We start from the raw sequence: 25,883 nt of genomic DNA, 5'->3' as shown, positions 1-25,883 counted from the left end.
CAAATGTCTCCTTTCTTTGTGACCTTTTCTCAACCACACTAGAAAAGGGTAAGCTGTCTTTCCTTTGACCTGTATTTCTTTTGTCCCATTTGTATGGAAATTAATCAAGGGTGTATTTTATTTGACACTACTTCTCCAGTTGTTACTTCTTGTATTGTGAAGGAGCTCCCAATAAATAAAATAAAAGATTCAGTAGCTTAGGTCCAAAAGTTAGAAGGAAGACCAGAAAAAAAGTTAAAAAAAAAATATGGTCAATAGTATAAAATATAGAAAGGAAAATGATGTCTCAGTATCAGCAAGTACACCATTTATATTAGTTTATGTCCTTTAACTGATAATTTGGCTGTCCAATCCAAAACCTTCTACTTAATTATCTTTCAAAGGTTATACAAAGGGATGTGATACTCACTGGTCACTCCGGAAGTCCAGCATTCGCAGGTGGTGGAGTGTGGAAGTAATGTCTTGAGGGCAGATTCCAGTCAACTTACTTAACTTCTTAATGCTGATTTGCTTGTCGTTTTGGTGATAAAGGCACTCCAATATTACACTTTTCCAATAAGCCATGTAGGAAAGACGACCTAGATCGGATAACGGTTTCTCTGGAGACCCTGCTTGGCCTTCACGCTTTGATAACAAATAACCTAAAGAAACCCCCAAATCACAAATATGTCAGAGAGCCTAAAAGAGGGCAGTTTACAAAAATAACAAGCCCCTCTTCCACAATCAATCCAAGTATCATAGGCTATCATTTCAAAGGTAAATTCCTTAAAGGAAAAGAACAAAATTACAAAATCACTTGAAAACAAATTTGCAGGAAGATTACATAATTTGTATACACCGAACATTAACTTAGTATTACTTTGTCTATAGTTAATATAAATCACACCGTTAGAATATTCGAACTGTTAAAAATCAGGACTTCACATTAATAGGCAAGAATGCTTTTTATTCAATATACAAGGAGGGGAAACCACCCTTGCATGTTTTATTTCGACCACTAGATGGCAACAGATCTACACGAATTGCACAATACAAAAGAATGCCTTTAGTTTTTACAAAACCCTATCTCTGAAGACTGCAGTTCTTCTGTGAGTGATTTAGATGACGATTTCTCACTTCAACCAAAGCTCTCCTCACAATTACCTATCACCCTAATTCCTGGTGAGCAAGAATGTCAGTGTGTGAGTGTCACTGTGTGTGGTGGTATTACTTTGTCCTCTTGTCCAGTGCGTTGGGTCTCAAGAACAGGAAAAGAAAGGCATAAATTCTAAGGGAAATCAGTCTAAGAATGGTAATGTGGGAAAATACATTACATTAAAATAATGTTTTAAAATAAAAACAAATACTGTAATCATACAATTATTTGTATATCTCAAAAAAATGACTAATAAATGCATAGTAAAATATTTTCCCCTAACTTTGCTACTTAATGGCATACATGTCCAATCATGACTCCTATTTCAAAACAACATACTGATATTAAAGGAAATAATCTGAGTTTTACCCTCTACTATTAGTCGGAAAAAAAAAAAAACACCAAGACAATGTAAAAAATAACCAATGGCACATATTTCCAATAAAATATAGTCAGGAGTACAGTCTAAGGCCAAGTAGAATAAGCTTCATTGGTCTGCATGAGAATTAATACTAGTGATATAATCATCTGATATTCAGAAGAACCGCCTGTATCAAAATCCTTAGTTTAACCATTACTTCTGAATGTATTCCTTTAAATATTATTTTTAGCAATTATCTGAGGGAAAATATGCCCTCAAATACCACTATTTTATAATCAATATAAAATTTACCTCAAACATACATTTACTTTCTAAGCAAGATTATCAATGTATAAAACAAAATGCATGCAGGGCTTCCCTGGTGGCACAGTGGTTAAGAATCCGTCTGCCAATGCAGGGGACACAGGTTCGAGCCCTGGTCCAGGAAGATCCCACATGCCACGGAGCAACTAAGCCCGTGCGCCACAACTACTGAGCCTGTGCTCTAGAGCCCGTGAGCCACAACTACGGAGCCCGCCTGCCACAACTAGTGAAGCCCACGCGCCTAGAGCCCATGCTCCGCAACAAGAGAGGCCACCGCAATGAGAAGCCCGCGCACCGCAACAAAGAGTAGCCCCCGCTCACTGCAACTAGGAGAAAGCCTGCACGCAGCAACAAAGACCCAACACAGCCAAAAATAAATAAATTTATCAAAAAACAACAACAAATTGCAAGTTCCACAATAACCTTTTTTTAGAACTGTTAGCTTTCAATTTTAACTCAAATTAAATTTTTTACTGTATCATTCACTTCTAAAATTTTTAAAGGTGCATAGCATATTTTTAACCACTAGGTAGAGCCTGTAACTAAAAAAACGATGCACACACACATTTTCTCAGATAACTAGGTAATAAAAATAGGGCAGGTGCTGCACTTCTTTATTAGTACTAATTTAAGTAGTTCTACAGTGTTTCTAATATTGTCGTGAGATAGAATTAACTGCATAAAATAGAACTAAGTTCTGTTGTAAATTAATAGTTGCAAATTAAAACTATTTGCTATAGATCACACAGAAGCTCATATCCAATATTAGCTATTTCTGAAATATTCACATGCAACCAAAAGAAAAACATGTTCATGGCCCTAGGCTTTAATGTTCCACTCAGCAGTATGACAAAAGATACAAGCAACCAATAAGTCATCTGCAAATCTTTAAAAATACACACACACACACACACACACACACACAGAGTCCACAGGAAGAGACAATGAGCAATTATGTTACTATAATCCTTACTGAAATCGATGAGAAACCTGCCATAGCCCTTGCGTTGGTACTGGGGAAGAATCATTATACAGGAAACGTTGTACTTCTGTTGGCAGTGCTTTTCCTGGTGGAGAAAACAAAAGCCAAGTTTTTGGCTGGTAAGACTAAACACTGATGCTAATTTTTAAGAAACAAAGACTAATAGTCAAAACCACAGCCCTGGTTCTTTGGGAATAGCAATGCACATCAAGAAAAAAACACCCCTCTGGGAGGAGAGAGGACAAGGTTAAGTCACTGCCATTACCCACAAAGCAACCATACCAGAAGAATAAAAATATAAAATGAAATGACGCCACCCAACACCATCCGCAACTCAAAAACAGTATGTCAATGCCTGAGATGAGCACAGGAATCCGAGTCCCAACAGATCTGCAAAGCTACAAATGGTGTGTCAGTGTGGCACCCCAGACGTGGGACGATTCATCACCAAAGTTTCTTTTATTTCCCTTTTTGGTGCTACATAGGGTGGGTATAAATACACTTTTATAAATCAAGCAATATATTTTAAATTATATTTAACTATTGAAACAGCCTAATAACAGAACTAGGACTTTTCACTTAACTATCTTTATACACTTAGATTTTACCATGGGCTTGCTTAAATGAAAGTATATCTTTTACATTATTTGACTACAAAAGAAACTTTTTTTTCTCCCCAAGAGAATGAAAAATTGAAGGAGAGAAAATACCCTTTAATAAAAATGGCTTCCTAGAAATTCTTACTTCTATGCCTAAAGTGCAAATTAGGAAGAGATTTAAAATGAGAAAGAACTCAAGAGAGGTAATGACTCTGTTTATTTCACGAGTTCTGTCTATCATCACCATGGGAGTATAAGTCATAGTAAAGCTTTCCCTCTGGGTAAGCAGCAGTTTATGTTCCCAGCAGAGTACAGTCTGTTGAACATTACTAGGCACCTGCTGGTACCAGGTAAGTTTCTCAATGTTCCTTCTGTTTCCCTTTCCAGAAAGCTAGATGGCACCCAGAGGTGCTGCATCCTGTAGTGTCTCCTAGTGAGAAGCAGCAAAGATTGTTTCAGATTTCCATACAAATTCAAAAAAAATTTTAAGCTGATATACTTACTTTAGAAAAATAGCCAACAAGGTGGCAGCCCTTGACATCATTCTGGGTTAGTACATAGAAAAGAAATGGCTCCACGTCATAATAGAGTGTTTTGTGGTCAAGAAACAATTTTGCCAAGAGACACAGGTTCTGACAATAAATGGTACTCACATTCCCATCAACCTAGAGGAAAAAAATAGACAAAATGGTCAACAGGGTGTCTCTTTAGTTCTAGAATAACACACATCAGAAACAAGCACCTGTGAGTACCCACAGTCCAGCCTAAGAGGAGCTGGCAGCTATCAGAACAAAACGGACCTGGAAGCTGTCCCTTGAAACGGCAGAGTACAGTGCCTGCTATTTTAAGACAACTAAATACATAAAACACTGCACTTCCACAAAGCATGAAAAGTCTAGACAAGGAGGTGATGGCCAGTTTTAAAAATAGCACTTTTTGCTTTTATAACAAGATTGACTACAGGAATCCTTCAGATGGCAAGCTGATCTGATGTATTTTTTAAAGTATTTAATTCAACAAAAGATCTAAATGCAACCTCTTCTAAAATACATACAAGTAAAACAAGGTAAAATTATAGTTTAATCTGTGCCAGCAGCTAGAAGCAATGTAATCTGACTGCCATGATGAGATTTCCCCCAAATAAAGCTACTCAAGGGATTATCATCTATTGTCAGAAGCACCAAGCAGGTTCCCTAGGCAGCAACCTGGCAAGTGAGGTATTTCTTGGGCGCTGGTTGGCCAAGACCAGGAGGACTGGGCTGTATGCTCCCAATACCCCTGTAACTCTTGGCACTGCTGGAGCCACAGCTCTTTCATGACAATGCCAACAATTGCCTACATCAGACCCAAAGACACTGACATTTCAAGACTACAATTTCTTTAGCAATTTAAGTAATTTATTGTACACCACATCCTTTCCCTCCCCACGAGGTCAAGAGCTCCTCTATTCCTCACCTAAAATAAAGGCTTTGGGAAGATGAAGAAAGTGAGGGATGGAATAGTTCCTGGCAATCTGAAATTCTATCATCATAGTAATTAACAGAACTGAGCACATGGAAGGTACCCAATTAATACTTGGCAATTAAACCACAGAACTGAGATCAAGAAATTAAAAACCACTACTAACAACACAGAATCACAGATGTAGCATAAGTCATACAACCACGATGCAGTCAGGAAATATATTAAGATTTATTCAATATACAGCTATTACACATACCTCTACACAATATTCCTTTAAATAGAGCAGTAGAAATCTTTTTATTTAAGTGCCATATTTCATAGATTCTAAGACACAATCTTATCACATCTAAACATAAGTAAAAATCTGTTGGCATTTAATAATCAAATGGAGTCTTATATATCATAATTAGCAGTACCTTTACCTTCTCAGTGGTACATAAAATAAGATATATTATAACTGATGTCTTTGATTCAATGAAATACAGAATAGTTTATTCAGAGATCAAGCTTGTGAACTTCATACCACTTAGATTGGCCTAATTCTGCTTCTCCCTCATACAGCTGAATTACTGACTCAGTAGTGAATGAACAACAGTAAAATAACATTTCCAAAAAAAAAATCAAGTTGTGCAATTAGATAAAGTACAGGTGGCACTGTATTTGAAATGGGTAGGAAGACAACTACTAAACATCTTCTACTTTACCTCAAAGACAGAAATGTTATTCTTTCTATAAATCTCATTAGCAGGAGGATGGAACCAACCACATTTCTTCATGTGCTGCTGTAGAATAGTTCTACTTTTCATATATTTTAGACAGAATTCACAGAGATACAACTTAGGCAGCCTGTAAAAAATAATTACACAAATAAGAGGGCTTTATATTTTATAAGACTTTAAACTTTCATCACTATTCTTTTTTGATTCTCATTACTACCCAGGTAAAAAGGTAAAGAATGTATCGTTATCCCCATTAATCAAATGAAAAAAAGGAAAAACAAAAACTAAAGATAAAACTAAGTTGAATAACAGGATCCAACTAATTAACGGCAAGAAGGCAGGGGTGAGAATCAATTCACCCAATTCAGTGCTCTTCCTATTAGACTAATACTTTGCAGTCTTTTTAAGTTACCCACGGGACAGACATGAAAATCTCACCTTCTCTACTCCTTGATAATCTCCAGTAAGTAAAAAGTAAAGTCTACCTTGAGAACACACCAATAAGTGAAGAAGATTTTGTTACGCTCTATATTCTTTCTTCCTTTATTTGATAATTCACTCATTCATTTCAGAAAATGAACATTTATTGAATACTGACTATCAGGCCCCTGTGCTAGGTACACTAGGTACAGAGTGCTGAGTAAGATGGACATATAGTAGGTATTATAAAAGCAGATTTTGTATATTTTAAGTATAAAATTATAATATGTTTTTTTCAAGTTAGGACATACTACACTACCTCCTTCTTTCCACCGGTGAAATTCTGGCTTTCTCTCTAGTTAAATATCACATTAAATCCTGCAACTCAAAAGTCTATTTTTCAAGGTGAAATAAAATTTCAATTTATTCATTCACATATTCTCCGTTATAGTCATATCATTTATATTTATTCAACAGTCTTGCTATTAGCCTTACTGCTAATAGCAAGACTATTAGCTATTAGCCGTATTGCTAATAGCAAGACTATTAGCTATTAGTCTTGCTATTGCTATTAGCAAGACTGTTAGCTATTATTATTGCTATATTAGCCGTAGTTTAACAGGATTTCTTCCTTATAATGTCCCTTTTATGAGGAGCTAGGCAACAAAGTGATGAGATCAGTTCACAAAGTAACAGAAGGACCATAACCTAAAACTAAACACCAGTGGCTTTTATATGTATTTTAGTCTGAACTGAGAAGACCCCCCACGGCTCTCTCTTATAAAATATACACCCCATGCATCCTCAGCACAGAGGCCTCCGTGCATCCTGAACTGTGTCCACAACCGGTAAGCACGCCTTGGTAAGCTAAGATCTGACCCTACAATGAAAACTGCATATGTGAATATACTGGATGATATGATGACAAAGAATATAATCCAAATAAAATACTGTATCTTCCTTCATATAAATAAGTACTGAGGCTGAAGGAAATTAAAAAACAAAAACCTCATTAATTTAGTTGCCATCAATTTAGATAGCTATGCTTTAAAAAGATTAATCTGGAATTAAAGAAAAAGTAGATTAATGTACAAAAATGCTTGCTCTGTTCACGTGTGAAGACCATGACTATTTTTCCAGTTCTACTTTAGAAGCAGCTTTTGAAGCATATTTGTCTGAAAACATCTAACATCCAACTAAAGCCTTCCCCAGGTGTATTATGGAACGCTAGTTCTGTACACACGTAAGTGTTTCATGCTCAGGCAAAGTGGGAAAAGGCATGTGATCAATTTTTTCTTCTCCCTTGGGGATTCACAATGTGTATTAATTCCTTCTCTACAATCCCACATCTTAGCTTTAAAACTGCCATTCAGCACACTAAAAGCTTCCATGGAACTGCTGTGGTATAGAGTATTTCTAAATGTCTACAATATGTAACACAAAAATAATATCTAATGTTAGTCAAACTCAAACAACCCAAAATTATATCATTAGTACCAAAAAAAGCCATTCCAAAATAAAGTACTGAGTGAAACAAATAATGACTGACATTATAAATAAAAGAAGCAGGAGCCCAGAGCACAGAAAAGAAAGGCTTCCTAGGCCACTCTGCTTATTTCCTTTGCATGTTGCCTCAAACTACTCAGAGAAGGAACGACAGCAGGATAAATAGCTTTTTCCTTCTTTACCACCAGAACTAAAAAAACCTCAAAATGAAATGGCCCCAGTTGTATACTTCATCATGTTATGTGGGCACTAAATGTACTGAGTCTCAAAGATGACCCACAACTGCCAGCCTTGTCTTCCTGAATATCTTGGATTTTGAACAATTTCTTCTTCAAAGGAAGGTGGAGGAATGAGGTTCTCCCTATAAATGTACTTAATGGCATCCTCCTCCCTGCAACTACTCTACTACTTACCTATTCTTTACCTGTTCTAAATTCTCAATGAGTTATATCTAGAAAAGACAAAAACTCTCTGAAAAGATACATGAACCTCAATGTTCATAGCAGCACTATTTACAATAGCCCAGACATGGAAGCAACCCAAGTGCACATCAACAGAAGATGTGGTACATATACATACACACCCATATACATACAATGGAATATTACTCAGCCATGAAGAACGAACTATTGTCATCTGCAGCAACATGCATGGACCTAGAGAATATCATACTAAGTGAAGTCAGACAGGGAAAGACAAATATTTTATGGTATCATTTATATGTGGAGTCTAAAAACAAATACAAATGAATCTACATACAAAACAGAAACAGATTCACAAACACAGAAAACAAACTTATGGTTACCAAAGGGGAAAGGGAGGGCGGAAGGGATAAATTAGGAGTATGGGATTAACAGATATAAACTATATATAAAATAGATAAGCAACAAGAATCTACTGTGTAGCACAGGGAACTATATTCATTATCTTGTAATAACCTACTGATATAATGGAAAATAATCTAATATATATCAAATTATTTATAATATATATAAATATATATAACAGAATCACTTTGCTGTACACCTGAAACTAATACAATATTGTAAATCAACTATACTTTAAAAAATAAATTCTCAATGACCAATTTTAACTTGTTGCAACATGAAGATATAGAAGAATCCTTGAGTATAGGTTCAGTGTGACAGCTAAATAATACAAATAAATATTTCCTACAAATGTGAATCTGAAAAACCTAAACAAAATTCTGAGCTTTTTGAAATAAGAAAGAAAGTAAGGGACAGAGAGATGGAGGGAGGGAAGAGAAGAGAGGGGGAGGGGGAAGGGAAGGGGGGGGGAGAGGAGGGAGGGGGAGGGAAGAGAGAAAGAACCAGTGACTTTTCCAGGTTACAATAATGACAAATGCCAACTTCAAGGTGTTTACTTGGAATAGCAAGATGTACGGCATTTTATTGATTATTTTTTTAAAAACTTCACTGGGCCTTATTATGTGAAAACTAATAAAATAGAAGCAAGCATAATATGATCTAGTTTATTCTAGATCACTTCCTGCTGAAAACATTTTTAAAGCCTCCTACTTATTTTTCTTTCTTTTTTTTTATTGAGGTATGGCTGATGTACAATAAGTCCCAGGTGTACAACATAGTTATTCACAATTTTTAAAAGTTATACTCCATTTATAGTTATTACTAAAATATTGGCTATGTTCCCTGTGCTGTACAATATGTCATTTTAGCTTATTTATTTTATACATAGTAGTTTGCACCTCTTCATCTGCACCACTGTCTTGCCCCTCCCCCTTCCCTCTCCCCACTGGTAACCACTAGCTTGTTCCCTGTGTCTGTGTGTCTATTTCTTTTTTGTTACATCCACTAGTTTTATTTTTTAGATCCCACATATAAGTGATATCATATAGTATTTTTTTTGTCTGACTTATTTACTAAGCATAATACCCTCCAAGTCCATCCATGTTGCTACAAATGGCATTATTTCATTCTTTTTTATGGCTGAGTGGTATTCCTTTGTCATATGTACATATATATACACACACACACACACACACACACACATACATAAAGAATATGTTATATATACATAACATCTTCTTTATCCATTCATTTGTTGATGGACACTTAGGTTGCTTCTGTGTCTTCACTATTGTAAACAATGTTGCTATGAACATTGAGGTGCATATATCTTTTCGCTTTAATGTTTTTGTTTTCTTTGGATATATACCCAGAAGGGGAATTGTTGGATCATATGGTAGTTCTATTTTTAGTTTTCTGAGGAACCTCCATACTGTTCTGCACAGTAACTGCATAAATTTAAATTCCCACCAACAGTGTACAATGGTTCTCTATTCTCCACATCCTTGCCAACATTTGTTATTTGTAGATTTTTTGATGACAGCCATTCTGACAGGCATGAGGTAATATCTCATTGTGGTTTTAATTTGCATTTCTCTAATGATTAACAATGTTGAGCATCTTTTCACATGCCTGTTGGCCATCTGCATGTCTTCTTTGGAAAAAGATCTATTCAGGTCTTCTGCCCATTTTTTAATCAGCTTGGTTTTGAGGGTTTTTTGTTTGTTTGTTTGATGTTGAGTTGTATGAGCTGTTTCTATATTTTGGATATTAACCTCTTATTGGTCATATCATTTGCAAGTATTTTCTCCCATTCAGTAGGTTGTCTTTTCATTTCGTCAGTGGTTTCCTTTGCTGGGCAAAAGCTTTTAAGTTTAATTAGGTTCCATTTTTTTTTTTTTAATTTTTTTAAATTTTATTTATTTATTTATGGCTGCGCTGGGTCTTCGTTTCTGTGCGAGGGCTTTCTCCAGTTGCGGCGAGCGGGGGCCACTCTTCATCGCGGTGCGCGGGCCTCTCACTGTCGCGGCCTCTCCCGTTGCGGAGCACAGGCTCCGGACGCGCAGGCTCAGCAGTTGTGGCTCACGGGCCTAGTCGCTCCGTGGCATGTGGGATCTTCCCGGACCAGGGCTCGAACCCGTGTCCCCTGCATCGGCAGGCAGATTCTTAACCACTGTGCCACCAGGGAAGCCCCCATTTGTTTATTTTTGCTTTTGCTTCCTTTGCTTTAGGAGACAGATCCTCAAAAAAACTGCTGTGATTTATGTCAAAGAGTGTTCCACCTATATTTTCTTCTAGAAGTTGTATGGTTTCAGGTCTTATCTTTAGGTCTTTAAACCATTTTGAGTTTATTTTTATGCATGGTTTAAGAAAATTGTCTAGTTTCATTCTGTTGCATGTAGCTGTCCAGTCATCCCACCATCATTTACTGAAGAGACTGTCTTTTCCCCATTGTACATTCTTGCTTTCTTTGTTATAGATTAATTGACCATAAGTGCGTGGGTTTATTTCTGGGCTTTCTATCCTGTTCCATTGATCTGTGTGTCTGTTTTTGTGCCAGTACCATACTGTTTTCATTACTGTAGACTTGTAGTATAGTCTGAAGTCAGGGAGCATGATGCCTCCAGCTCTGTTTTACTTTCTCAAGATTGTTTTAGCTATTCAGGATCTTTTGTGTTTCTACACAAATTTTAAAATTTTTGTTCTAGTTCTATGAAAAATGCCATTAGTAATTTGATAGGGACTGCACTGAATCGGTAGATTGCCTTGCGTAATATGGTCATTTTTAACAATAATAATTCTTCTAATCCATGAACACAGTATATCTTTCCATTTGTTTGTGTCATCTTCAATTTCTTTCATCAATGTCTCAATAGTTTTCTGAGTACATGTCTTTTACCTCCTTAGGTAGGTTTATTCCTAGGTATTTTATTCTTTTTGATGCAACTGTAAATGGGATTGTTTCCTTAATTTCTCTTTCTGATAGTTCACTGTTAGTGTACAGAAATGCAACAGATTTCTGTATATTAATTTTGTATCCTGAAACTTTACCAAATTCATTGATGACCTCTAGAAGTTTTTTGCGCATCTTTAGGATTTTCTATGAATAGTAGCATGTTATCTACAAACAGTGACAGTTTTAATTCTTCCCTTCCAATCGGGATTCCTTTTATTTCTTTTTCTTGTCTGACTGCTGTAGCTTGGACTTCCAACACTGTGTTGAATAAAAGTGGTGAGTGGGCACCCTTGTCTTGTTCCTGATCTGAGAGGAAATGCTTTTGGCTTTCCATAAATGAGTATGAAATTAGCTGTGGGCTTATCATATATGGCCTTTATTATGTTGAGGTATGTTCCCTCTATGCCCACTTTCTGGAGAGTTTTTATCATAAATGGATGTTGAATTTTGTCAAAAGCTTTTTCTGTATCTACTGAGATGATTATATCATTTTTCTCCTTCAATTTGCTAATGTGGTATATATCACACCAACTGATTTGCAGATACTGAAAAACCTCTGAATCCCTGGGATATATCTCACTTGATTATTGCTTATGATCATTGTTTATGATCATTTTAATGTATTGTTGTATTTGGTTTGCTAGTATTTTGTTGAGGATTTTTGTATCTATGTTCATCAGTGATACTGGCCTGTAATTTTCTTTCCTTGTGGTATTTTTATCTGGTTTTGGTATCAGGGTGATGCTGGCCTCATAGAATGAGTTCAGAAGCATTCTTTCCTCTGCAGTTTTTTGGAATAGTTTGAGAAGGACAGGTGTTAACTCTTCACTAAACGTTTGGTAGAATTCATCTATAAAGCCATCTGGTCTTGGGGTTTTGTTTATTGGAAGTTGTTTTATTACTGACTCAATTTCATTACTGAGAATTGGTCTGTTCATATCTTCTATTTCTTCCTGCTTCAGCCTTGGGAGATTGTAAATTTCTAGGAATTTTTCCATTTTTTCTAGGTTGTCCATTTGATTGGCATACAGTTGTTTGTCATAGTCTCTTATGCTCCTTTGTATTTTAAAAGCCTCTTACTTTATTAAAACCAAGTCTACTGGGATGACACTGTTAGTCTAAAGGGAATCATCTAATAAAACTCCAGGAAAAAACAAAACATTTCTTCTACTAATAGTACAAATGGCTGCAGTTCTCTCAATGAAAAGATATTATCATATAGGAAAAACATTAGATCACACGAAATGAAATGCAGTTATTGAGATTATGAATACTCCCTGCCCTAAAGAATACTGCTGGGTGCTGCTTTCTGTCATCTTCTTCCTGAGAGCACCTCGGCCTTGACTATCAAGTAGGTGTATGGTCACTGTGATTAGCTGCATCATGCGGTATAGCCCCCATACTTGACATTTATTTTAAAGTCACCCATTACATGGACACCACAGTCTATGAAGTCAGGACTGGGCTGCAGCTTATTGGTTCCCTTACTTCTAGGATGATGCAAATATTCTTCCTAGAAATTCCTACAATACCTTCTTGGCTTTTGAACATTGCCCAAGATAGTAGCAGTTTGTGTGACTTTTATAATAGGTCAACTTGTAGTAAAATTTTAATACAATAAAAATTACATCAAATACTACTTAAGTCAAAGACTATGGTACAAGCCATCTAAGATCAATCTAGATATCAATGCTGTATGGAGTAGTGAAGCACAGAGGTTAAAGGTTATGGCTATATGGTAAGAGAAAAGTGGGATTAAATCCTGGTTCTGCTGCTTATAAACTGTACGGTCTTGAATATGTTTGCTGGGTCCTAGGCTGTAAAACGAAGAAAGCAATATCCACCTCACAGAATTATTCCAGAGATGTTTAGTCCAGTAGCAAGCTCAGTGAATGGTAACTATAGCTGCTATTATTTATAATTAGTAATATGGATATTTTTATTCTTTCATCCATTTTACGTCATCATTTAATCGTCATTCAAGGACTTCAAGGAGGTTGTTCTTTAGTAACTGGGGCTGTCATAATCTACGCATCAAATCAAGTCAGGAACAGGATAAAAAGGTAGAGCAAGGTTCCTAAGCTACTCAATAATATGGGAATCTGCCTTCTTAGGATCTTAATATGCTCTTGCAGCAAAGAGGTCATTAAGAAGCTAGGCACTAAGCAGCTCAGGAGTAGAGGCTATCCCATGATCACAGTTCCTCTTGCCTCTAGCCCATCAATGTCATGTTTTTAAAGGCAGAGCAGGACCCTCTATGGACCTGTCTTCCATGTGTGTGCATCACATGGCCCTGTTGGAGAAACCTAGGGTTAAGACTCTGGTTTCTATTTTTCAACATCTGAGACTTAATCATACTGCTCCAAATGAAGCAGCATTATTGCTTCATTGTTGTTGTTTCATTTTGTTTTGTTTTGTTTTTAAGTCATGGATGCAAGATTACTTAACATACACCACACACACAAATATCTGAATATTATAGGAGACAATGCATAATCCCACTTCCCAAAAGATTTTTCCTCCTGTGATCGTTTTTGTTTTTGCTCCAATTGTCCTATTTTGCATGCTTTAGGATTTGGAATTTTTTAAAAAGTGTTTAAAACCTTTAACAACAAGAAAATAATTTGAAGTAATTTAGCAGAGAATAATAGTCATTAACAAAGTAAAAATACAGGTTTATTATTTGGAAAACATAAGATCTCTAGACATTATAGTCAACTCAAGTTTAAAAGAACTCAGAAGTGAAACAAGCCTAAACTCATTTTAAATAGATATATGTGGTTTTCTAACAATGTACTTAAAATTATGGATAGAAAAAAATCATAATTATCAATACTAAAGAGCTTATTAAATTACAGAATATTTTCTGATGGAAAATTCAGGGAACCCTCCACAATGGTGGATAAGGAAATGAATAGAAAATGTCTAAAATTCTACTTAAGAAAGTTGATGAATTTTACAGTTCTTACCCTACTGCTGCTTTCTATTACAATTCCTATTATACTTTTCTGGTTATTTATTTTTCTGCTGGGAATGTCTGTTCATTCTTTCACTGATAACTAATCCCCTCAAAGCTGATTAAGAAGTCACGTTCTAGTGACAACCTCATCAGAACAAAAAGCACATTTTTTTAAAATTTTATTTATTTACTTACTTACTCATTTATTTATTTATTTATTTATTTATGGCTGTGTTGTGTCTTCGTTTCTGCGCGAGGGCTTTCTCCAGTTGTGGCAAGCGGGGACCACTCTTCATCGCGGTGCGCGGGCCTCTATCGCGGCCTCTCTTGTTTCGGAGCACAGGCTCCAGATGCGCAAGCTCAGTAATTGTGGCCCACGGGCCCAGCCGCTCCGCGGCATGTGGGATCTTCCCAGACCAGGGCTCGAACCCGTGTCCCCTGCATTGGCAGGCAGACTCTCAACCACTGCGCCACCAGGGAAGCCCAAAAAGCACATTTTTAATGAGGCTTAATATCTTAAAATCAACAGCCTCATGGTTGGGTCCATTCTCATCTTCTCTCTATCTCCATTCCTGAGTAAATGGAGTTCTTCTCCTCCCCTTGAGAGGAAGAAAGAAGGTGCCTGTGGTTCCAATCTCTGCACTACAATCCCTGGAACAGGTGACACATGTGTTGAACAAGCTTTCTTTTCTAAGTGGAGCACTCTTGTGATTTGGACAGCTCACTTAAAAAAGGCAATAATTTATTTTAAATGTATTTTAAATTACTATTACTTTAAATAATAATTTATTAAAATAATTTATTTTAATGAAGGAATTAATTCCTCAACTTTGTTGTTCTTGATCACACAATATCCTGGCTATCCAGAACTCCTGAGAAGGAAATTGCACTGAATACCTGTGTTCTGTAGGTAGTTGAGGAATTTCCTTCCCTCTTTTAACATATACACATAAAATAATATATAAATATAATTTAATCTGAGTTTTGCTTTGTCTCTCTCTCTCTCTCTCTCTTTTTCTTTTGGTCACTGAGGTCTAGGTCTGTAAGAACACTCTCATTCTTATTTTTCTTTTTCTGTTAGACTTGGAAACCAGACAAGCAAGTTATTAAGTTACATGGAAAGAAAAAGTTTAAAAAGATACTGAGTTCTAGTTTTTTAACAATTATACTGGCCTATTCCCAGCTTCTTAGAAATAACCCATATTAAAGCACTGTGTATACTATAAAGCACTAAATAAATCACTGTCAGTATAATTATTTTGGCTATCATTTTAGACAAACCATGTCACTAGATAGGTAAGAAGTTATATAATGAGTACTTTGAATACGTGTTTAACCCACAGAGCACCGTAATTTATTATTCCTAACAACACTCTGCTAAATGGGAAACTGAGGCATATGTAGCTTATGGATTAAAGAAAGAATTAATATGACTGCCGTACTTCAAATGGTAGGCCAGTATTTAATTTTTTGACCAAATCTTATTTTAACTCTTTTAATTTCAACCCTAAAAGAAAAAAGTAATAATAACTGACATTACTGGGCACTCACCATTTTGAAGTGACTTACATATTTCAACTCATTTAATGTTCATAATAAACCTCATGAAGTAAGAACTACTGTTATCTCTATTTTACAGATGAGGAAACTGAGGTACCAAGTAGCTGGGTAACTTAAGGTTATGTAGCTTATAAATGTCAGAGTTGAGTCATGAAACAAATCTGACATGCTGCCTTATCCCAAAAAGCTGGTGACTGACCAGTTTTTATATCTAGAAACCCAAGCCATTTATATGTAATATTTGTCCAATTATTCCTGGGAAAACAAATCATTTACTAAGTTTGTTAAATTATAAAAATTTAAATAAAAGGCTACTCGGTGAAACTTTATAGTTAAAAATAAGAATCTCCCTTTTAAAAAAATTCTTCGTGTGAGGTATGAAGGCAAGCAAATTTCTCATAAACAAGAAATGTTCCCCTTTCATTCTGACAATGTGTCAGGTTTCCAATCTTAAGTAATAGCTTTTGGACAGAATACAGCAAAGAAAATCTAAAGCCAACTGAGATTAAGTGGCTGCCAAAGTATGCTGCTATTATGGACATTTAAAACCAACCAGTTTTTTCAAATGTAAAAACATGAACTGCACTACAATGTCTCCAAGATCCCTTCTAGTGCTGAAGTTCTATGAATCTAAGAACGGAAGGTAAATGGTTTCTTAAAACATACCTTGAGTATTCTTGAGGATATGGAGAAGAGTACCAGGTGTGGATTTCATACTTCCCAAACTCAATAACAGAGGGACAGCGGACTTGCGGATCAGGGGGACCGGTCACTCCAACTTTCTGTGCAGTGAGAAAATACATTAATTACGTAAGTTAGCTAAATTAAATACACTCAGACAGATGACAAAACCAACAAAACAAAAAAAAACCCATCTGAATCTAAGTGTCACCTTCTCAGGATTCCACGGGAAAATTTTAAAAGCCAGGAACAAGCTAATAAGTTTTGAAATAAGCTGTACTATTCTTTAAATAGAGCATCCAAATGAAGAATAAAAATGCTAATAAATCTCTTAGAACCAAATGCAGCTGGTGACATTGCAGTTTCCACATTTAATAATACTGTGAATATCCTCAACTAAACTCACTCCTTAATCACTTAGTTGTTAAAGAGACCCTGCCAGCACATGGGGATATAAAGTCAGGGGTGGGGAGGAGTGCTTGCTGCCCACTGGCCGAGATCACATGTATAGTGTCCCAACTGACAGCAACAGCAATGACCTACTAAACACGTGAGCACGTACAGAAAGGAATCATCCTCCAGTTTGTGCAAATAGATATTAAGGAATATGACAAAACAAGTAAGAGTCTTCATTTTACACTGCCCCTAAAATTCCCTTCTTAGTGGCTTTCATAGGTTTAACCAAAGAAAGTAATACTCTGTTAAACACATACTTTTATCCCTTTTTATCTATCTTCTGTTTATAATTAAAATAATTTCTATACCCCCATCCCTGCAATAACCTGAACTACACTATCTTAAAAAAAAGAATAACTTGTAAAGCGTTTAGGACTTCCACAGCAGCAGTTCAAATATAAGCCACTGCTAATGACTACAAGGATCAGGTTTTAACACCTTAAATCCAAGGGGAATTTGATTTGCCCTGCACCCAATATAGCCAGATTCATATATGTATACATGTATATAGGCATACCTCGGAGATACTGTGGATTCGGCTCCAGACCACAGCAACAAATATCGTGAATATCGCAAGTCACACGAATTTTTTGGTCTCCCAGTGCATATAAAAGTACTTACACTACACTCTAGTCTATTAAGTTTGCAATAGCATTATGTCTAAAAAAAACAATGGACATACCTTAATTTAAAAATACTTTACTGCTAAAAAACGCTAGCCATTATCTGAGCCTTCAGCAAGTCACCATAACAGATCACGAGAACAAATATAATAATAACGAAAAAGTCTGAAATATTGCAAAAATTACCAAAATGTGACAGAGGCACAAAGTGAACAAATGCTGCTGGAAAAGTGGTGCTGATACACTTGCTCAACTCAGAGCTGCCACAGCCTTCAATCTGTAAAAACCTAACTGTCTGTGAAGCACAATAAAGTGAAGTGCAATAAAACAAGGTATGCCCCCGTGTGTGTTATGCATATAACATATAATATATATGCATATATATTTATTATGGATATTCTATAAACATTAACTGACTTTTTTTTAAAAAAGGAGCTAGAATTTAGCCTAATCAAACACGAGTATTAATAACTCTTCAAACGAGCAACCAAAATTATCCTTCAACTTCATGCTTTAAAAACCACTGCGAGATTACTAAAGTCTCTTGATGGAGCTCGTGACAAACACACACACACACACACACACACACACACACACACACACACACACCCCTTCTAACAAAACTAAAAAAAATCAGAGGTTTTTATTCACTTTTCGTATAAATTCATTTGAGGAAGAAGGCTTTGCACCACAACTCATCTGAGAGCTCTCTCTCTGGTCTTTCTAACCAGTCCCTTTTATAAAAGGCCAAGGGACTTGTCTCAGGTTTCATGCTGGAACACAAGCCAGGTGAAACCTCACCTCTTCCTCAGACACCTCAAAACAAAAGACAAACATCTATTAGTTGGATAAACTGTGTTATGACACCAAGGAGTACTGAGGCTCTTCCAAAGGCAAAAATCAAAAAGAAAAACACAAGACAGGGTTAAAATAAGATTTTTTTCATTTCTGAAAACCAAAATAGAACTCTGCAAAAGAGTTTAAACACACCGTTCTTTAAACTACATTCCAGAATCATGTATTCTAATTCATAAAGTAGTATCTTTTAGCCTATCTTCACAGCTCAAAACAACAAGAATAGTAGTACAGAAAATATCAGAATAACTAATATCAGAAACCAAATCTAACTTCCTGAGTCAAGGATCAAACAGGAAGCACGAAAGGTGAGACCAGGCACCTGCTGTGGCACCGCCTGTTGTGTGAGAGCTTTCCCATCCGCTGCCTGGCGCTCCTCCAGGTGGATGCCCAACGCAAAAGTGGACACCCAGGCCCAGGACAACTGTCTGCACATCGCCGCCACGAGGAGGGTCTATGTAAAACCAGACTCAGAGCAGACCTTCTCTGCCTTCGCAGCCCTCGCCTTCCTGCACCGTGAGATGCGAACAGCCACAGGGTTCCATGACCTCCAGCTCCCTTGGGAAAGAAGCCTCTGAGCCAGTGTGTTTCCCTTTACCAAGGTCTGGAAATTAACAAAGGCTCTGTGCAGTGAGGAAGTAACAGCTGCATCTATACCACTCATTAACCTAGTCCTTGCCAAATTCAAATTGTCAAATCTGAATTACAAGGTTATCTTTACTAAGTCATTTTATTTTTAAATTTCAGTCAAAATTTCATTAAACATGCAGCTTTCAAAGTAGCAGATATCTAATATAATCAAGGGCACAACATTTTTTTAAACTTTTAACTCAGGTTCTGCCACTCTGTGCCCTCCTTCTCATTTGAATATGTCAAAATCTTTAAAACATAACATATATTCTGGGCCAGAATGGACTTTTTAATCTAAGAAAGTAAGGGGGGCACTAAATGCACTAGTAAACCTTGGGCTAAATCAAAAGGTAACTTTAAATATGCCTATTCTAGAAAATAAAATTTTTATTACCAGCAATTTATGAGAAAAGACTGTATTCTTCTGCAAAAACTCCACTTCTGTCAAATGACTAATATATATTTTCCAACATAGAGACCACTCTTGCACACAGAGACCCCCAAGTCTAGATCTGGTACAGAACGAAAATTACAACTGATGTAGATACAGCCCTGATCCCTCCCTCTGCCAGAACTTCCTTTTCCATTCCCTGTGGGAAATGACATTTTGGGGTGGGAGTGGAGGGTAGGACTGTACCCTTAGTATCAGCATGAGAATGTGAACTGTGGGGAGAGGACATGTCTTTCTGGTATTTGAACATTTTCCCATAAAAACTATGATAAAAAATAATTCTGTTCCTTAGGGATTAAAAGTTACCTGATGAAAGAGATACATAAGAATGAGTTCACATGCTGCCAAGTGGAGAGAGCATGACCTTAAGGAGTAAAGAGACTCAGCGTGTGTGCGGCACCTACTGTGCAGTCTCTGCGCCTCGCACTGTCATCTCATTTATTCCCCACAATCCATTCCTCAAAGTAGGAAACAACATGCCTGCTTTATAGATGGGGGGAGGGGAGAGAAGCAAGGATCAGAGAATTTAAGAGGTAAAGAACTCCAGGACAGGAATATCAAGAGTGAAGCACAAAGACAGAAAAGAACCAACTGGGTACAAGGTGAGATAGAAAGTATGGGCAGTCCTCAACTAATTAATTTCTGAATTCCAAAAGTTTGTGTGTAAGTTTCTTTGAACTGGAACTTGGTTTTCTGAAGAAATGAAGCAACTACATGTCCACAGTCTCTTATCCAAAACCCTTGGAATAGAATGTACTTTGGAATACTGAATTTTTCTCATGTTAGAGAAGTACTACAGTACCTATATGTATCTTAAATCAACAGCCTCAGTAGGATTTGGGACAATGCTCCATAATCAGATACATTAATATTTCTTTAGCAAAGCATATGAATAGTCACATTAAATGGGATAAGTAAAGAATATATATAGTCTAAACTCAGTTCAGATCATGTTTTGCCAACAATTGAATTAGGGTAACTAAGATCTTACTATAAAATGAGTTATCATTTTTTTTCATTCTCTAAAGAAGATATACATACAGATGGCCAATATGTACATGAAAAGATGTTCAACATCACTAATCATCAGGGAAATGCAAAGGTAAACCACAATGAGATACCACTTCACACCCATTAGGATTGCTACTATAAAAAACAAAACAAAACACCAGAAAATAACAAGTGTTGGCGAGCATCTGGAGAAATTGGAACCCTTGAGCATTGCTGGTGGGAACGTAAAATGGTACAGCCACTGCGGAAAAAAACAGTATGGCAGTTCCTCAAAAAATTAAACACAGAATTATCATATGAACCAGCAACTGCACTTCTGGAAATACAGCCAAAAGAACTGAAAGCCAGGACTCAAACAATTATTTGTACACCATGTTCATAGCAGCATTATTCATAAGTTGAAAGGCGGAAGCAACACAAGTGTCCATTGACGGATAAAGGGATAAAAAAGATGTGCTACAAACACAGAATGGAACACTATTTAGCCTTTAAAAGGAAAGAAAATTCTGACACATATTACAACATGGATGAACCTTGAAGACATTATGCTAAGTAAAATAAGGCCAACACAAAAGGACAAATATTTTACAATTGCACTCATGTGAGGTCTGCCTAGAGTAGTTAAATTCGTAGACAGAAAGTAGAATGGTGGTTGCCAGGGGCTGGGGGAGGGAGAAATGGGGACTTAGACTTTCCTTTTCTCCTTATCCAGCTTAGATTCCAAGGTCTTCTACTACCTCATCTTTACATACATCCTTAACTTCCTTGCTTTTCTCCTGATTCACCGAAACCCCAACTCTGGTTAAATTCAATATTCTAACACAATCCAAGTTATTACCCTCATATCTGAACACTATTAGAGAAAAACACAGAACCATGCTCACTAGTCTCAATTTATAATTCATACCCACTAACCTCAATGGGCCCTTGATGCTTCCCTACTCCATTCACTCTCCTGTTCTTCTAGATTGTTTCATTACTTTCTCCTGTCTCTCCTCAAGCCTCCAATACCTTGTACCCCATCTTCACATTCAAGCAATGCCTTTGCTTTCTAAGAAGCAATCAAAAGAGAGCTTCCGCAGCTTTCCACGGCACATCTGTATGTCTACCCTTGTGGCCATACACCCTGCCCTTCCTTAAGGCTATGGCTGAATGGTCTAGGCTCCTACCTAAGGCCAATGCCCCGAATGACACACTAAGCGCTTTGCAAATATCAATTCATTTAATCCTTTCAAGAAACCTACTAAGTAACTTGGTTGACCAAAGTCACTCAGCAGAGACAGGATTTGAACTTGTGCAGGCTGTCTCTAATACCTAGGCTCTTAACCACTATCTTAATAAATACTCAATAAAATTTTGCTAAATCATCAAATGAATGAACTCAAAATACATCTAAACAGCCTTTAATATGTGACTCATAATGGGTAAATGCCTTAAGACACTAAAACAGCCCTCTGCTCCCATCCCTAATTTCAGCAGTACCAAGGAGTCCACTCCAGCAACAAAAAAGCAGTCATGGAGATACCTTAAAACCCCAGCACGCTAAAACTAACATCCTCTTACTAGCTTTCAAAGCCCTCTAAAATCCAGCCCTATACCAGTAATTCAATATATTTTTTACCATTACCCAACAATGTTCCATGCAGTTTTACCTCTCAGACTAAACTACAGGCAGTCCTTGCTTTGCATGCTACCATGTTAACTGAAATTTATGCATATCAAAACTGAGATCCAATTTCAGTCGCTACAGAGTGCATGAAGCACGAACACAATTCTGATATGCATGTGTCCCCATCAGCACAGCGCCATGCAAAGCAAGGACTGCCCGTGTTATAACACCTTCACAGGCAGCTATTGTGTTTCTACATCATCGCCACAGTATGACCTGCACATAGTAGGCCCTCAAATATTTGTTGACCTGATGAACCAATAATCACAATGTCTCTTGTATTAATACAATATATACACTGTATTCCTCAAAGCTGAAGTTAATGTTGTTTACTCTACCTGGTAAGCCCTCATTCTCTTCATTTACCTAAATCCTGCTTCTTCTGTGACCATCTCAGATCATACCAACTCTTACTAATCCTACTATATACTGTGAACATATGGAACAGTCCATATCATTTAATACAGCAACAAATTACATCAATTGGTACTCTGTGCCACTGTTTGCTGTTTATCTTACCTTTTCCTACTTGCATTCAGTATAGGCTTTATGATTTTGATGCCTCTGTAACATCTTTCACAGGGTAATGCAGGATGTTACTGTGATCAGGGGCACAAAAATGGAAGCCACACAGGCTCCAGCTCTAATCCACCTCTACCATTACTAGTTACATAACTTCAGGAAAGTCACTCAACTAAAAGTCTCGGTTTCCTTGTGTAAAATGGAGTGGGTTTCAAGAAGCATGCCCTTCGGGCACTCAAAGAAATCCGGAAATTTGCCATGAAGGAGATGGGAACTCCAGATGTGCGCGTTGACACCAGGCTCAACAAAGCTGCTGGGCCAAAGGAATAAGGAATGTCCCATACCGTATCTGTGTGCAGTTGTCCAGAAAACGTAACGAAGATGAAGATTCGCCAAACAATCTCTATACATCGGTTACCTATGTACCTGTCACCACTTTCAAAAATCTCAGACAATTAATGTGGATGAGAACTAACTGCTTAAAGTTATAGAACCGCCTTCGCACCTTGACTTTCCTATTCTAGTTGTAGCTAACAGGCTCATATATCTTAGAGCAGTTCCCAATTACAAGATCATCTGGAAAGTGTTTCCTAAATACTGTGCCTGGGCCGCTTCTCCCCAGTTCCTGGAGTTTCTGAATACCTGAACAGAGCCTAGGCAGGTTAAGATGGTTTTGAAGTACATCCTGGCCTGAGAATGACTGTTTAGGTAGTTGTGACATTGGGCATATAATGTTAATGTTAAGCATATAATTATATGCTTAACATATAATGTTAAGCATGTGTAAACATGCTTTTACACGCATGTTTTGTTAATTCTAAGATAAACATTTTTCTAGGAAAAAAATTAATTACTTAATTAAATTAAATAGGGATAACAATCCTTACCTCATAGGGTGAAGAGAGTTGTTGAACCTAGTTTATTCCATTTCTAATTAACTGTTCAATTCTTTATGCAAAGAAGAAAATTATTTTAGTAGCCCACACAGATTTCAAAAATGCTGTTAACTTTCTAGAACCACAAAAAAAAAAAACAATCAAATCCTTCAAAATTAGAAGGCACTAAAATTACTATCGAAATATAATGTGCTATTTGGTGATATTTTATGTAAAAATCATTCTATATATTTCGAGGAGGCTGTTATGCTCTTCAGTGTAATGAGTTGAATACAAATGCTTCTTTCTGGTGATGCATCTTTTAAGAAAAACCATTTCTTCCAAGCTCACAAGATCACTGTTGAAATATAATTCCAAACAAAAGCCTATACTACTAATTTCTTATGCTTCTGTTTTTCTTTTTAGAGGTGGCTCTTTTTCATGAAGTGTTCACTGACTAGCTAATAATGATGGAACATAGTACCAGGCAAACTATATCCTTCTCCTGAAATTAAAAAACAAAAAACAAAAAAAAACAAAAACAAAACAAAACCAATTAATAGGTGACTCTTTTTGGGGGGGGCACTTGCTAAACATTTCAATAATGCTCAACTTAATTAGATAATGTATCACATAAAATTTAATTGTTCAAGATCATCACTATGAGCCATCACTATTGGATTTGCTTTTGTGAGTACGTTTCCTACTAAACAGTAAAAGCTCTATGAAAATAAAAACAATGTCTCATTCATAGTGCCTGCACCTAGCATAGTTTCTCGAACAAAGTAGGTACTTAATAAATGATGGATTTTTGGTTGGATGGATTCCTATATTAACTCCTTTATAATTTATCTCTTATGAAGACTGCGTAAGACCCTGTAATAAAATCTTCCTGCAAAATTTGTGGAACAAAGGTTGAAGCAGTTTCTACTAAAGAATATCTAGGCTCTCAAAAATGACTTTGTATGTTATGTTTATGAATGCTTTTATTATTTAAAAGCATCTAATCTAATCAATAGTGACTCTCCCCACTGGCTTCAACCCACTTTCTCTGTTTCATTAGGTCAGAGAGCCAGGGAGCTGTCCTTGACAACCTCCCGCTCCTTTATACTGCACATTGAATCTACCACCAAGTTCTGCTGACTCCGTCTCTGAAATGCACTCTAAATCCATCCACTTTTCTCCCATTTCCACTGCCACCTCTCTAGTCTAAGTCACCATCTTCTTCCATCTGGATCACTGAAAAAGCCTCTAAATTGGTTTCCCGGCTTTGACTCTTGCCTAATTCCAATCCATTCCTCATAGAGTGGCCAAAAAAAAAAAAAAAAAAAAAATTAATGCAAATCTGATCTTTCTATTTCCTTGCTAAAATCATTCAATGATTAAAGAAGATGTGGTAGATATATACAATGGAATACTACTCAGCCATAAAAAAGAATGAAATAATGCCATTTGTAGCAACATGGATGGACCTAGAGATTATCATACTAAGTGAAGTAAGTCAAAGAAAGATGAATATCATATGACATCACTTATATGTAGAATCTAAAAAAAATGATACAAATGAAACTTATTTAAAAAACAGAAATAGACTCACAAACATAGAAGACGAACTAATGGTTACCAAAGGGGAAAGGGACAGGGAGGGATAAATTAGGAGTTTGGGATAACAGATACACACTACTATATACAAAAGAGATAAACAACAAGGACCTACTGTATAGCACAGGAAACTATATTCAATATCTTATAATAAACCATAATGGAAAAGAATATTCTAAAAAAATCATTCAATGGTTTCCCACTACAATTACAATAAAAACCCCAATCCTAACTTATGTCCTCAGCTTATCTCTTCAGCTTCATCTTTTGTGACTTTTATTCACTGTACTCTAGTTATACTGGCCTTCTTTCAGTTTCTCAAATTTACCAAGCTTCTTTATGCCTCAAGACGTTTACACAGGCAGCCCCTATGTCTGGAACATTCTTCTTAGTAGTTCTGTGCCTTGCTGACTTTCCACTCAACCTTTAGGTCCCTGTGTAAATTATCACCACCCTAAAAGAGGAATCCCAGACACCTGGACCAGGAAGTGTCTACTATAACTTCTCATTGCATTCTTATTTTCTTCCTATTACTTATCAGTTTGTAATAACAGATTTGTTTGTATGATTGTTTACTATCTGTCTCACTCATGAGGCAAAGTTTCATGAAGGCAGAAGCTATGACTTTTTGTTCAGCCTATAGCTCTAGTTCCATGCCGGGCACATGAATTCCAAATGAATGAACCTCATGCAGAA

General features: G+C 36.6%; 1 protein-coding gene and 1 long non-coding RNA gene across 2 annotated transcripts in view; both read right to left on the bottom strand.

The window, feature by feature from the left end:
- The window catches only part of KAT6A (lysine acetyltransferase 6A), a 109,794-nt gene that overhangs the window by 13,369 nt on the left and 70,542 nt on the right, over positions 1-25,883 (bottom strand). The window contains exons 9-13 of the mRNA XM_082374698.1: positions 16,479-16,594; positions 5,570-5,711; positions 3,905-4,066; positions 2,794-2,887; positions 410-641 (exon numbers count right to left, since the gene is read on the bottom strand). Of these exons, the coding sequence (XP_082230824.1) occupies positions 410-641; positions 2,794-2,887; positions 3,905-4,066; positions 5,570-5,711; positions 16,479-16,594 (746 nt within the window). The remainder of the gene's footprint in view (positions 1-409; positions 642-2,793; positions 2,888-3,904; positions 4,067-5,569; positions 5,712-16,478; positions 16,595-25,883) is intronic.
- On the bottom strand, positions 10,226-16,470 carry LOC309619525. The gene is made up of 2 exons (XR_014239012.1): positions 14,727-16,470; positions 10,226-14,397 (listed from the first exon to the last, which is right to left on the bottom strand). It is a non-coding gene; the product is annotated as an uncharacterized lncRNA (long non-coding RNA).

The sequence above is a fragment of the Balaenoptera borealis genome, assembly GCF_965194805.1.
Source record: "Balaenoptera borealis genome assembly, chromosome: 21".
Classification (NCBI taxonomy): domain Eukaryota; kingdom Metazoa; phylum Chordata; class Mammalia; order Artiodactyla; family Balaenopteridae; genus Balaenoptera; species Balaenoptera borealis.
This window is presented reverse-complemented; position numbering and strand designations above follow the sequence as displayed.